The following is a 10,810-nucleotide window of genomic DNA, read 5'->3' on the forward strand; positions in this document are numbered from 1 at the left end:
CATCCATCCATCATCATACCCACCACCATGGCCGAGAAGAGATGGTCACCACATACCCGGGTTAAGTGGACTCACCTTGGGATTGAGCACTAACTGCTGTTCGTCGAAGTGGAGCAGAGCGACTGAGTTGGACTCGGAGTTGTTGACGAAGATCTGGAGGCAAGGGTACAGCGACGTGCCCTTGCAGTCCGCCCCGCATGTGAAGACGCATTCGAACATCTCCTCTGGCCGGAGCACGGAGACCACAGTGCAGTTGGCAGGCTTGCTCTGCAAGCTCTGGAGGGTCGGGCTGAGCCAGCAGAAGCCGAGGATAAAGAGGGAGAGGATGCCGCAAAAGATGAGGAAGAGTCCCAGCCTTATGCTCTTATCCTCCGCCTCCGAGTACTCGTACGAAACCCTGATTTTCGCCATCATTCCTGGTCCGTGCGTCACGCTGGCTGCGTGTGAGGACAGACAGTGGGAGTGCTGAAGAGGAGCGTCTGTCTTTTGGTTCCCGGCTGACGCGCGGTGCAGCCAACGCGGGCGGCTTTCCCTTCAAATTCCCCCGTCACTCCGTTGAACTCCGCTTCCTCCTCTCTCAGTGGTCTGCCGCCCAATATCAGGGAGAGAACTTGGCGAGAGCAGCCCTGCCCCCTCCTCTTGCGCGTGTGATTTGTGATTCACGTCTCAGCGCTCCGTACAGATTTGGACTTGGCTGATGAGGCTGTGTTGCATCTGACATTAGGTAAGCCTCTTATCAGAAATAGCCCGGAGTTCTGGGCAAGCGTCCCCCTCGCCCCGGTGAGCAGATGATCCGCTGCGAGCTGCATCCACCACCCCACCGCGGACAATCAATGCTCAGGCTGAGAGACTGCCCTCTCTGGCAACGAGCCGGGCCTGAGCCTACCCGGGTGAATGTTGAATAGGCTACAGCCAGGTCATTATCTCATTTTAGTTTAAATGAGGAAAAACACTTCAGCAATCGGCGCATCGTCAATTGGCCCATGCACCTGTTGAGTTGAGGCGTGATAATATCGAGAGAGAGAGAGAGAGAGAGAGAGAGAGAGAGAGAAAGAAATTGTGGATAGAGATTCCGAGAGAAATTGTGGAAACCTGGTAAGCTGGCCAACGTCTATGATTATTTCATTTCATTTCAAGCCTTTATTTCCACTCGGGTCCACTGAGAGAGACCCGCATTTTCGGCAGGAATAAAGCTAAATGTGTCTAACCGGCTCTGGACCCCTGCCACGAGCAAGATACTCAGAAATTGATATTTTGCAGGAGGACAATTGCTTGACATAATCGCAGAGATTTGGCTGTTCAGAAATAGAAACAAAAATAATCATCATGCGCCTGGTATTATTGTCATCTCAGCAGATGTGCACGGCGATTAGGCAAAGCGCAGGCAGCAGCGACAGCGAGCGTACAGTATAGTATAGTATAGTATAGTATAGTATAGTATAGTATAGTATAGTATAGTATAGTATAGTATAGTATAGTATAGTATAGTGCCTGCAAAGCCAGTCTAGGCTACTGACTCCATCTGTCTATTTCTGTCCAACATGTTCTTCAGCAGTTTTCAATTGGAAGTTGTGACCTCCGACCTTGTTGTTATTCATAGCTTCACGGATCCCATTGCTCTGCTTCATGAGAAATCTCAAACAAAAAATAGAAAGTTAATTTCCTGGAGTAAACGTGAGGTGGGCTAGCTGCCGAAGCTGGATGTAACAGCTACTGCTAGTACTTCTACGGACCAGGCAATCTCCATGCACCCACCGGTGAAGACCGTGCGTCTCTAGCCCTCTCAGGGGCTGAGTTGTGGGGTCTGTAGCGTGGATAGTGACGTGGTGGCGAGACTCCGCCCCCCTCAGGTCAGAGCCAGTCAGGGACAGTGTCTAGCCCACTCAGGGGCGAGTTGTGGGGTTCGTGGGGTGGTGGTGAGACTCGGTTATTATAGAGTGGTGTCTCTCCCCTTCGGGGTGAACGGTTATTATAGAGTGGTGTCTCTCCCCTTCGGGGTGAACGGTTATTATAGAGCGGTGTCTCTCCCCTTCGGGGTGAACGGTTATTATAGAGTGGTGTCTCTCCCCTTCGGGGTGAACGGTTATTATAGAGTGGTGTCTCTCCCCTTCGGGGTGAACGGTTATTATAGAGCGGTGTCTCTCCCCTTCGGGGTGAACGGTTATTATAGAGCTGCCAAACTCTCAGGTGATCTATGAGGATGCCGTTGGGTCAGAGGAGAGAGAGGAAATACAGTGTGACTGGGAAATAGCGCTGCAGCCTTTTGTGTGTGTGTGCGCGTGTGTGTGTGTGTGTGTGTGTGAGTGTGCGTGAGGGTGTGTGTGTGTAGCGGAGGAGAAGCAGGAGGAAGACAAGTCCCCCTCTCAAGGAGCAAAAAAAAGATAGATGACTTTGTACTCGGTACAGCTGTGTCCGTAGTCTGGCCCTGAGCTGTGTCCGTAGTCTGGCCCTGAGCTGTGTCCGTAGTCTGGCCCTGAGCTGTGTCCGTAGTCTGGCCCTGAACTGTGTCCGTAGTCTGGCCCTGAGCTGTGTCCGTAGTCTGGCCCTGAGCTGTGTCCGTAGTCTGGCCCTGAACTGTGTCCGTAGTCTGGCCCTGAACTGTGTCCGTAGTCTGGCCCTGAACTGTGTCCGTAGTCTGGCCCTGAGCTGTGTCCGTAGTCTGGCCCTGAACTGTGTCCGTAGTCTGGCCCTGAACTGTGGGATGCGTGTGACATGGAGAGCAGTCTGCGGTATCTGTGGGGCCAGTCTGTTCACAGGAGCAGTCTGCGGTATCTGTGGGGCCAGTCTGTTCACAGGAGCAGTCTGCGGTATCTGTGGGGCCAGTCTGTTCACAGGAGCAGTCTGCCGCTGGGAATGGGCTATGTGGGTCAAGCTGTTTCTCTACAGCCTCTCCAAATGTCTCGCCAGCACACAGGATTCATAGAGAACTAACAGCAGTGCACACCGTGTCCTTAGGAGGGTTAACACCGTGTCCTTAGGAGGGTTAACACCGTGTCCTTAGGAGGGTTAACACCGTGTCCTTAGGAGGGTTAACACCGTGTCCTTAGGAGGGTTAACACCGTGTCCTTAGGAGGGTTAACACCGTGTCCTTAGGAGGGTTAACACCGTGTCCTTAGGAGGGTTAACACCGTGTCCTTAGGAGGGTTAACACCGTGTCCTTAGGAGGGTTAACACCGTGTCCTTAGGAGGGTTAACACCGTGTCCTTAGGAGGGTTAACACCGTGTCCTTAGGAGGGTTAACACCGTGTCCTTAGGAGGGTTAACACCGTGTCCTTAGGAGGGTTAACACCGTGTCCTTAGGAGGGTTAACACCGTGTCCTTAGGAGGGTTAACACCGTGTCCTTAGGAGGGTTAACACCGTGTCCTTAGGATGTGGACCCAGCAGTGAGCGAGTGAGTGTGTGATTGTTTGTGTGTTTGCACGGCCTAGCGTCTTGCCCAGGGGTGTAGGCCTAAATACAGAGGTGGGTAAACTGTCGAGTGCACAGAGTTTACCCACCTTGTTCCCCCTCATTGATTAATACAGTTAATCAGAAAACAAGGTAGCAAACTCTCAGTCTCAGTTTAGAGAGGTGGATGAACTTGGGTTTACCCTCCACTACACCCCTGGTCTCGCCTCAGAGTGGATGTTTTTGGACCCCCCCCCCTCGCACCCCCCCCCTTCCCCCCCCACACACACACAGACACGCACGCACACACACGTGTTCACACACCGTCACACACACACCGTTATCTCATCTCAACCTCCCATCTCAGCACACAATTAAATTATCATCAAAATATGATTTGGGTTTTCTGAGCCTGGCGATTCCGTGGAGATCTATACGGTGCACGATAACTGGGTGTTTTCTAGGCTGTAAATCATTCTTACTCCCACTCTCATATCTTTGAGATACGTTTATACTACGCATAGCCTACGTTTATTGTTTCCGTATTTCACATTGACGGCTACTTTTAATACCGAGTTATCTTTTACGACTTTTACCTTGGTCCCGCTGCGCAGAACAGCAGGGCAACAAATAACTATACGACATACGACAAGCTTTCTGCCCCCGAACAACCGCCTCGCCCCCGAGGTCTGTGCTCTCCAAGCACCATTTCTAGTTTGATTTCTAGATTCAATCAAATCAAATCAAACATTTATTTGTATAGCACATTTCATCCACAGAGGCAACACAATGCGCTTTACAGAGAGCAATGGGAGGGTGGGCATAGGTCCCACCCCTACATATTCCAGAGGGAAGCAAAAAAAACAGTTTCACCCGGGGGCCAGAAAAGTGAGCTGTAAAAATTCTTCCCTGACCTCTTTCAACAAGACGATCGAGCAAGTTTGATAGTTCTACTTTTTGTGTAGCTACACAAACATCCAATAAAAACTCAAAACTGTCTCCCTTCCTGCTTGTCATTTTCTTCTTGCCCAGAGCTTACCGACAGTCACAAGCTCCTGTAGGCCAATACTTGTTTGGCTTGCATGTTTGACTGCATCTCAAGTCTCATATTGATGCTGTGTATGTTTTAGGGGTGGAACAGATTCTATCCACTGGACTATACCACAGGTCTGAGGACTCGTCTGTAATTGCTTTAGGATATAGTTTTATTTATTTATTTGATTTTCAAGTTTTTTAAGACATTTTGGGGGCTGTGATTGCTTCTTTGCCTTGTCACATAATTAGCACAGTCAGGGTAAAGCCACAGCCGCCCCTAGCCGCACCAGGGGCACAGAAAGGATGTGAATCGAAACAAGTCTGTCTATCGTCTAAAATGTCTAAGTGGTGAGGTCTGATGCCATTTTGTAGGCTTAAAAATTTATTAGAAACTGGATTACATGAGACGGATGTCCCAACCGCCCCCCCCACCACACACACACACACACACACACACACACACACCCCATGACAGAGTGCCTCGGCCTTAAGGGAACAACCAAAAACAACTCAATTAAAATCCACGGCCGCGCAGACTGGTAAGCTGGGGGTAAGAAGGAGGCGGGGCCTGGAGAGTCAGCCACAGGAGGAGGAGAGGATGAGGGGCCGGGGGAGTCAGCCACAGGAGGGGAAGAGGATGAGGGGCCGGGGGAGTCAGCCTCGGGCGGGGCTGGAGGATGAGGGGCCGGGGGAGGCGGGGCAGGACTCGAGGGGAAAGGGAGGCGAGGGAACATCGGTGCCCCCGGTGCCGGGGAAGAGCCCCCCTCTGTAGGGAGCCCGTCTCGGTGGAGCGCCACCTTGTTCCCCACCTCCCCCACCCTCTCCAGTACTCCGCAAGGCCCCGCCCATCGGCTTCCTAGCCTGGGGCCCCGGCTCCTCTTCTGCTGGGGGCAGTGGACCCAGACCAGCTCTTCTTCCAGAGCTCACGTCGTAGGTGAGACGCCTGTTGAGTGAACCGCGTTGGCTACACTCTGCTGTGCCCTTTCAGATAGATCAATCAATAGACCAGACTACTTCTGTTACGTTAGACTACTTTCCCCTCTTACAGCGTTCATCACTGTGTAGCTCTTGAAATCACACCCTGGACAACCACTCAGACAGGCCCTCTTGAAATCACACCCTGGACTACCACTCAGACAGGCCCTCTTGAAATCACACCCTGGACTACCACTCAGACAGGCCCTCTTGAAATCACACCCTGGACTACCACTCAGACAGGCCCTCTTGAAATCACACCCTGGACTACCACTCAGACAGGCCCTCTTGAAATCTAGCTCCAATCAGAACCAGTTATACTGCTCACTTGAAATCAAAGACAGGCCATTAGGAAGACCCCCAACACACATGAGAAAACTGAAATCAAACCACAGAAATAAGCAAACAGCCCAGTCACCCACATATATAGAACACACACCTAGGAGCTTCGGTTAGGATCAGAAAATACAAGATCAATCAGTTCTCATTATATATTTTTTTATTGGTTTTTCTTTTCCTATGAAAAGCTGCCGTTGAAAACAGCCAAACGTCAAAGTGCCTCAGTCCTTCTCCTCCAATCAAATCCCACACAGGTCACATGGGTGTGGGTGTCCATGGCTCACTCAGCTTCTGGCTCGTGTCCTCGTAGTGATTGTTGTCGTTTTTGTTGCTGTTGTCTAATTGTCAGATCAGGTGGTTAGGCGTGGTCCCTAGTCAGGTAGTTCCAGAAATCTGGGTGACATCGCCCCCTACAGGCCAGTATTGCATCCACACTCACCTCCTAAAAACGAGGTACAGCAGGGAAACTTTCTTTTCTGCTCACTTTTTTCTTGCAATTTACTTCTCCAAAATAGATGTCATATATATAATATATACACATTCGTACATACATATCATTTTTCGTGTGATGTCCCCAAGAAAACTAAAAAAGGAAGAAAAAAAAAATGTACACGTCTATTAGAAAATTGTAACAAAGAGCTGACAGCGTTTTAGTGGCTTATCAAGGAACACTGAGCCTGGCAGCCTTCCACAGCTAGGGGGCGCTCTCCTCTCCAGACCAGCCATGGTGAGGAGCACAGGAACCAACAGAGGAGGAGAACAGAGGGGGGGAGTCAGGAGGACGGAGGAGGTTAAGATGAGGAGATGGAGGGAGGAAGAAAGAAAGGAAGAATGATATGTGCTTGTTCAGAGGTGCTGGTCTTTCTGAGGCTGAATTGTGGTGAATATTATTGAGTGTGTTGTCACAATGAATCCACAAACATCTTTTGTGTTCTTTTATTATGAAATAGTGCTACAACGAACATTGCATTTTCTCCTGGCCTCTTGTCTGTCTGTCTGTGCTATAGGAAGGCTGGGTTAGGGTTAGGGTTAGGGCTGGTCTGTCTGTGCTATAGGAAGGCTGGGTTAGGGTTAGGGTTAGGGCTGGTCTGTCTGTGCTATAGGAAGGCTGGGTTAGGGTTAGGGTTAGGGCTGGTCTGTCTGTGCTATAGGAAGGCTGAGGGTTGATTTCCAAGTTATTGTCTCTGAGCACTTTGGAAACTGGCAGAAGGACCTAATTCTGTCACTTTTAGAGTTTGTATGAGTGTGTGTGTGTACTTATGGGTGTGTGTGTGTGTGTGTGTGTGTGTGTGTGTGTGCGTACTTACGGGTGTGTGTGTGTGTGGTGATGACGATGTTGTGTAGCCTCAACTGTTTGTCTGTTTGCAGGGAGGCGTAAACCAAAAGTCTGAATGCTCAAATGACAACAAACCAAAACAAAATGGGAAAAGAAACAAAAACGAGGTGGAGGAAAAGAAACCAAAACGGTTAAAAGAGAAAGCGTCTGTTTCCGGGCAGCACATTGTTCTGGGGAGGCAAGGCTCCTCTCCGAGCCAAAATGGCGGAGGGTTGGCCTGGCATGAGTCCTGATTGGCCAATCTGTCGTCGTGGAGGAATAAAAACCAGGGAGCCTGAGCCAACTGCAGCGGGTGCTGCACCTGCTGGGGGCGGGGTTTCAGTGAGTGACGGGCCAGGACAGCCACTCCCGTGCGGGCGTGGGCGGGGTCGCGCAGCCAGTCAGCCAATCTCAGAAGGCCTGCTGAGCTGGGTTGTAGTTGAAGGTGGCGGGGACGTGAGGACGCTCTTCTAGCTTGTCGTACTCCAGATGGAACTCCTGAGGAGAAACAGTCATTTTAGCGTCTCTCTCGCTCGTGCACACTCGTGCGCACGCACGCACACACGTGCGCAATTATCCTCTCAGTGTTGACACAATCACTCCACTTGGGTGAGTTCAATGTGAAAACGCTGTGCACCGTTTTGCTACAATTTCCGGGTTATTTCCTGGAAGCGGTGTGACGCGGTGTGCTACAGGCTCTGAGGAAGGTTCTCTCTTGTTTGGTCGGTGAGTCAGAAGTGTTGCCCAATCAGCAGACTGATATATAAACCCCAGTGTAACTTCTCAGCTGCCATAGGACCTATGATACAGACAGGGTGTTCAACGCACCACCGTTTCAATTGAGGCTGAACTCAGGTTTCGTTTCGTGTTTTGCGCGGAAGGAGGAAAAAAAAGCTTTCTTTATGTTGCTTATTACTTATGGAGCTTGTCCATTCAGACACAGTCCAGAATATGGCTGATGTATTGTATAATATAAAACATATATAAATAAAGATATTAAAAAAAAAACTAACAAAAAAAAATTAACACTTTCAAATATAAAAGTGGCTCTTAGCCTTGACTACTGGTACAGTAGACGATAGTGGTATAGTACTGGTATAGTAGACGATTTGCAAAATGTGCATCAGCGCAATGAAGTAAGATGGCCGCCCTGCGCCCGGTCAAAACTAACAGAAGCCGACTGGAGAAATTAAGAAGATAGATTTTCTATTTCAGCTGTATGAACGTCTTGTACTTTTCATCTATCTAGCCCCGTTTCTAACTTAATAATAATAAGATTAAGATATACGTCTAAAGTATTTTCGCTATTCCTAATTATCCAGAATCATTTCTCTCTCCATCACACGCGCCAAAACCTAGCCAACCAGGCTTGTTGCTACAAGCGCAACCAGTCTCGCGGGAGGAAATCCTGTGGGATTATTTATTTGCAAGGAGAGGCTTTCTCCAGTTCGCCAGTAATAAATGCATGGAAAGTAGTAACCCAAAATCCTCAATTTGTATTTCTTCATAACTGTGTCTAAGGCAGTCTGTTGTTACCTTGGCCACCTTCCTCCAGTTAAGACAGTCGAAGAAGTAGTACGTCCCTCTCTCGTAGGCGTTGGTCTTCAGGGTGGGCTCCATGCCCGGCGCCCGCGTGATCCACACACGCTCCTCCTTGTGGTACCGCCAGTCCCGGTTGAACCTAGTGCGACAGCACGGTCAGGGAAGGGTTAAAGGCAGGCTGGAGCCGACTGGTCCGAACCGAACGGATCGAGCCGATCAGAACAACGATTAGTGAGGGTTAGGTGTATGAACTACAAATATCCTGCAGTACCCCTACTGCCCCGTGGAGGGCGCCAGATAATCACAGAGGGGAGTAGCTATTCAGTGTGTGCTTGGTACTGGATGCGTTTGATACGTACAATTCTACTGCGGCCAACAGCTGTAGCAGGTCTCCGCCATTCATGTAGTACAGGTAGAACAACAGATCCTCCCCATACCTCGACAACTTAATAGCAGCCAGCTGGACACAGGGAGAGAGGAGAGAGGGAGAGAGAGAGGGAGAGAGAGAGAGAGAATGAGAGAGAGAGGGGGGGAGAGAGAGATAATAGAGAGAGAGAGAGAGAGAGGGAGGGAGGGAGAGAGATAGAGGGGGGGGGAGAGAGAGAGAGAAGAGAGAGAGAGGGAGAGAGAGAATGAGAGAGAGAGGGGGGGAGAGAGAGAGAATAGAGAGAGAGAGAGAGGGAGGGAGAGAGAGAGAGAGAGAGAGAGAGAGAGGGGGGGGGAGAGAGAGAGAGAATAGAGAGAGAGAGAGAGGGAGAGAGAGAGAATAGAGAGAGAGGGAGAGAGAGAGAGAGAATAGAGAGAGAGAATAGAGAGAGAGAGAGAGAGGGGGGGGGGAGAGAGAGAGAGGGAGAGAGAGAGAAAGAGAGAGAGGAAGAGAGAGAGAGAATAGAGAGAGAGAGAGAGGGAGGGGGAGAGAGAGAGAGAGAGAGAGAGAGAGAGAGGGGGGGGGGAGAGAGAATAGAGAGAGAGAGAGGGAGGGAGGGAGAGAGAGAGAGAAGAGAGAGAGAGGGAGAGAGAGAATGAGAGAGAGAGGGGGGGAGAGAGAGAGAATAGAGAGAGAGAGAGAGGGAGGGAGGGAGAGAGAGAGAGAGAGGGGGGGGAGAGAGAGAGAGAATAGAGAGAGAGAGAGGGAGAGAGAGAGAATAGAGAGAAAGAGAGAGAGAGAGAATAGAGAGAGAGAGAATAGAGAGAGAGAGAGAGGGGGGGGGAGAGAGAGAGAGGGAGAGAGAGAGAAAGAGAGAGAGGAAGAGAGAGAGAGAATAGAGAGAGAGAGAGAGGGAGGGGGAGAGAGAGAGAGAGAGAGAGAGGGGGGGGGAGAGAGAGAATAGAGAGAGAGAGAGAGAGAGGGAGAGAGAGAGAAAGAGAGAGAGAAAGAGAGAGAATAGAGAGAGAGAGAGAGAGAGGGGGGGAGAGAGAGAGAGAATAGAGAGAGAGAGAGGGAGAGAGAGAGAATAGAGAGAGAGGGAGAGAGAGAGAGAGAATAGAGAGAGAGAGAATAGAGAGAGAGAGAGAGAGGGGGGGAGAGAGAGAGGGAGAGAGAGAGAAAGAGAGAGAGGAAGAGAGAGAGAGAATAGAGAGAGAGAGAGAGGGAGGGGGAGAGAGAGAGAGAGAGAGAGAGAGGGGGGGGAGAGAATAGAGAGAGAGAGAGAGGGAGGGAGAGAGAGAGAGAGAGAAGAGAGAGAGAGGGAGAGAGAGAGAGAGAATGAGAGAGAGAGGGGGGGAGAGAGAGAGAATAGAGAGAGAGAGAGAGGGAGGGAGGGAGAGAGAGAGAGAGGGGGGGAGAGAGAGAGAGAATAGAGAGAGAGAGGGAGAGAGAGAGAATAGAGAGAAAGAGAGAGAGAGAGAATAGAGAGAGAGAATAGAGAGAGAGAGAGAGAGAGAGAGGGGGGGGGGGAGAGAGAGAGAGGGAGAGAGAGGGAGAGAGAGAGAAAGAGAGAGGAAGAGAGAGAGAGAATAGAGAGAGAGAGAGAGGGAGGGGGAGAGAGAGAGAGAGAGAGAGAGAGAGGGGGGGGGAGAGAGAATAGAGAGAGAGAGAGAGGGAGAGAGAGAGAAAGAGAGAGAGAAAGAGAGAGAATAGAGAGAGAGAGAGAGGGAGGGGGAGAGAGAGAGAGAGAGAGAGAGAGGGGGGGGGGAGAGAATAGAGAGAGAGAGAGAGAGAGGGGGGGGGGAGAGAGAGAGAGAGGGAGAGAGAGAGAAAGAGAGAGAGAGAGAAT

General features: G+C 50.5%; 2 protein-coding genes across 3 annotated transcripts in view; both read right to left on the minus strand.

Moving 5' to 3' along the window:
- LOC311328870 (calcium-activated potassium channel subunit beta-4-like) overlaps positions 1-414 on the minus strand; it is a gene marked incomplete at both ends in the record, with an annotated part of 42,359 nt that extends 41,945 nt beyond the window's left edge. Inside the window, one exon of the mRNA XM_084462772.1 lies at positions 76-414. Within this exon, the coding sequence (XP_084318898.1) occupies positions 76-414 (339 nt within the window). The remainder of the gene's footprint in view (positions 1-75) is intronic.
- Positions 415-6,013: 5,599 nt separating this feature from the next.
- LOC311328866 (CCR4-NOT transcription complex subunit 2-like) overlaps positions 6,014-10,810 on the minus strand; it is a 30,209-nt gene continuing 25,412 nt past the window's right edge. For both annotated transcript variants that reach the window (XM_084462769.1, XM_084462768.1), the window contains exons 13-15: positions 8,954-9,054; positions 8,589-8,733; positions 6,014-7,550 (exon numbers count right to left, since the gene is read on the minus strand). In XM_084462769.1, coding sequence (XP_084318895.1) covers positions 7,464-7,550; positions 8,589-8,733; positions 8,954-9,054 — 333 coding nt within the window. In that variant the 3' untranslated portion in view covers positions 6,014-7,463. The remainder of the gene's footprint in view (positions 7,551-8,588; positions 8,734-8,953; positions 9,055-10,810) is intronic.

Source organism: Borostomias antarcticus (genome assembly GCF_949987555.1).
Source record: "Borostomias antarcticus genome assembly, contig: scaffold_133, whole genome shotgun sequence".
In the NCBI taxonomy this organism is placed as follows: domain Eukaryota; kingdom Metazoa; phylum Chordata; class Actinopteri; order Stomiiformes; family Stomiidae; genus Borostomias; species Borostomias antarcticus.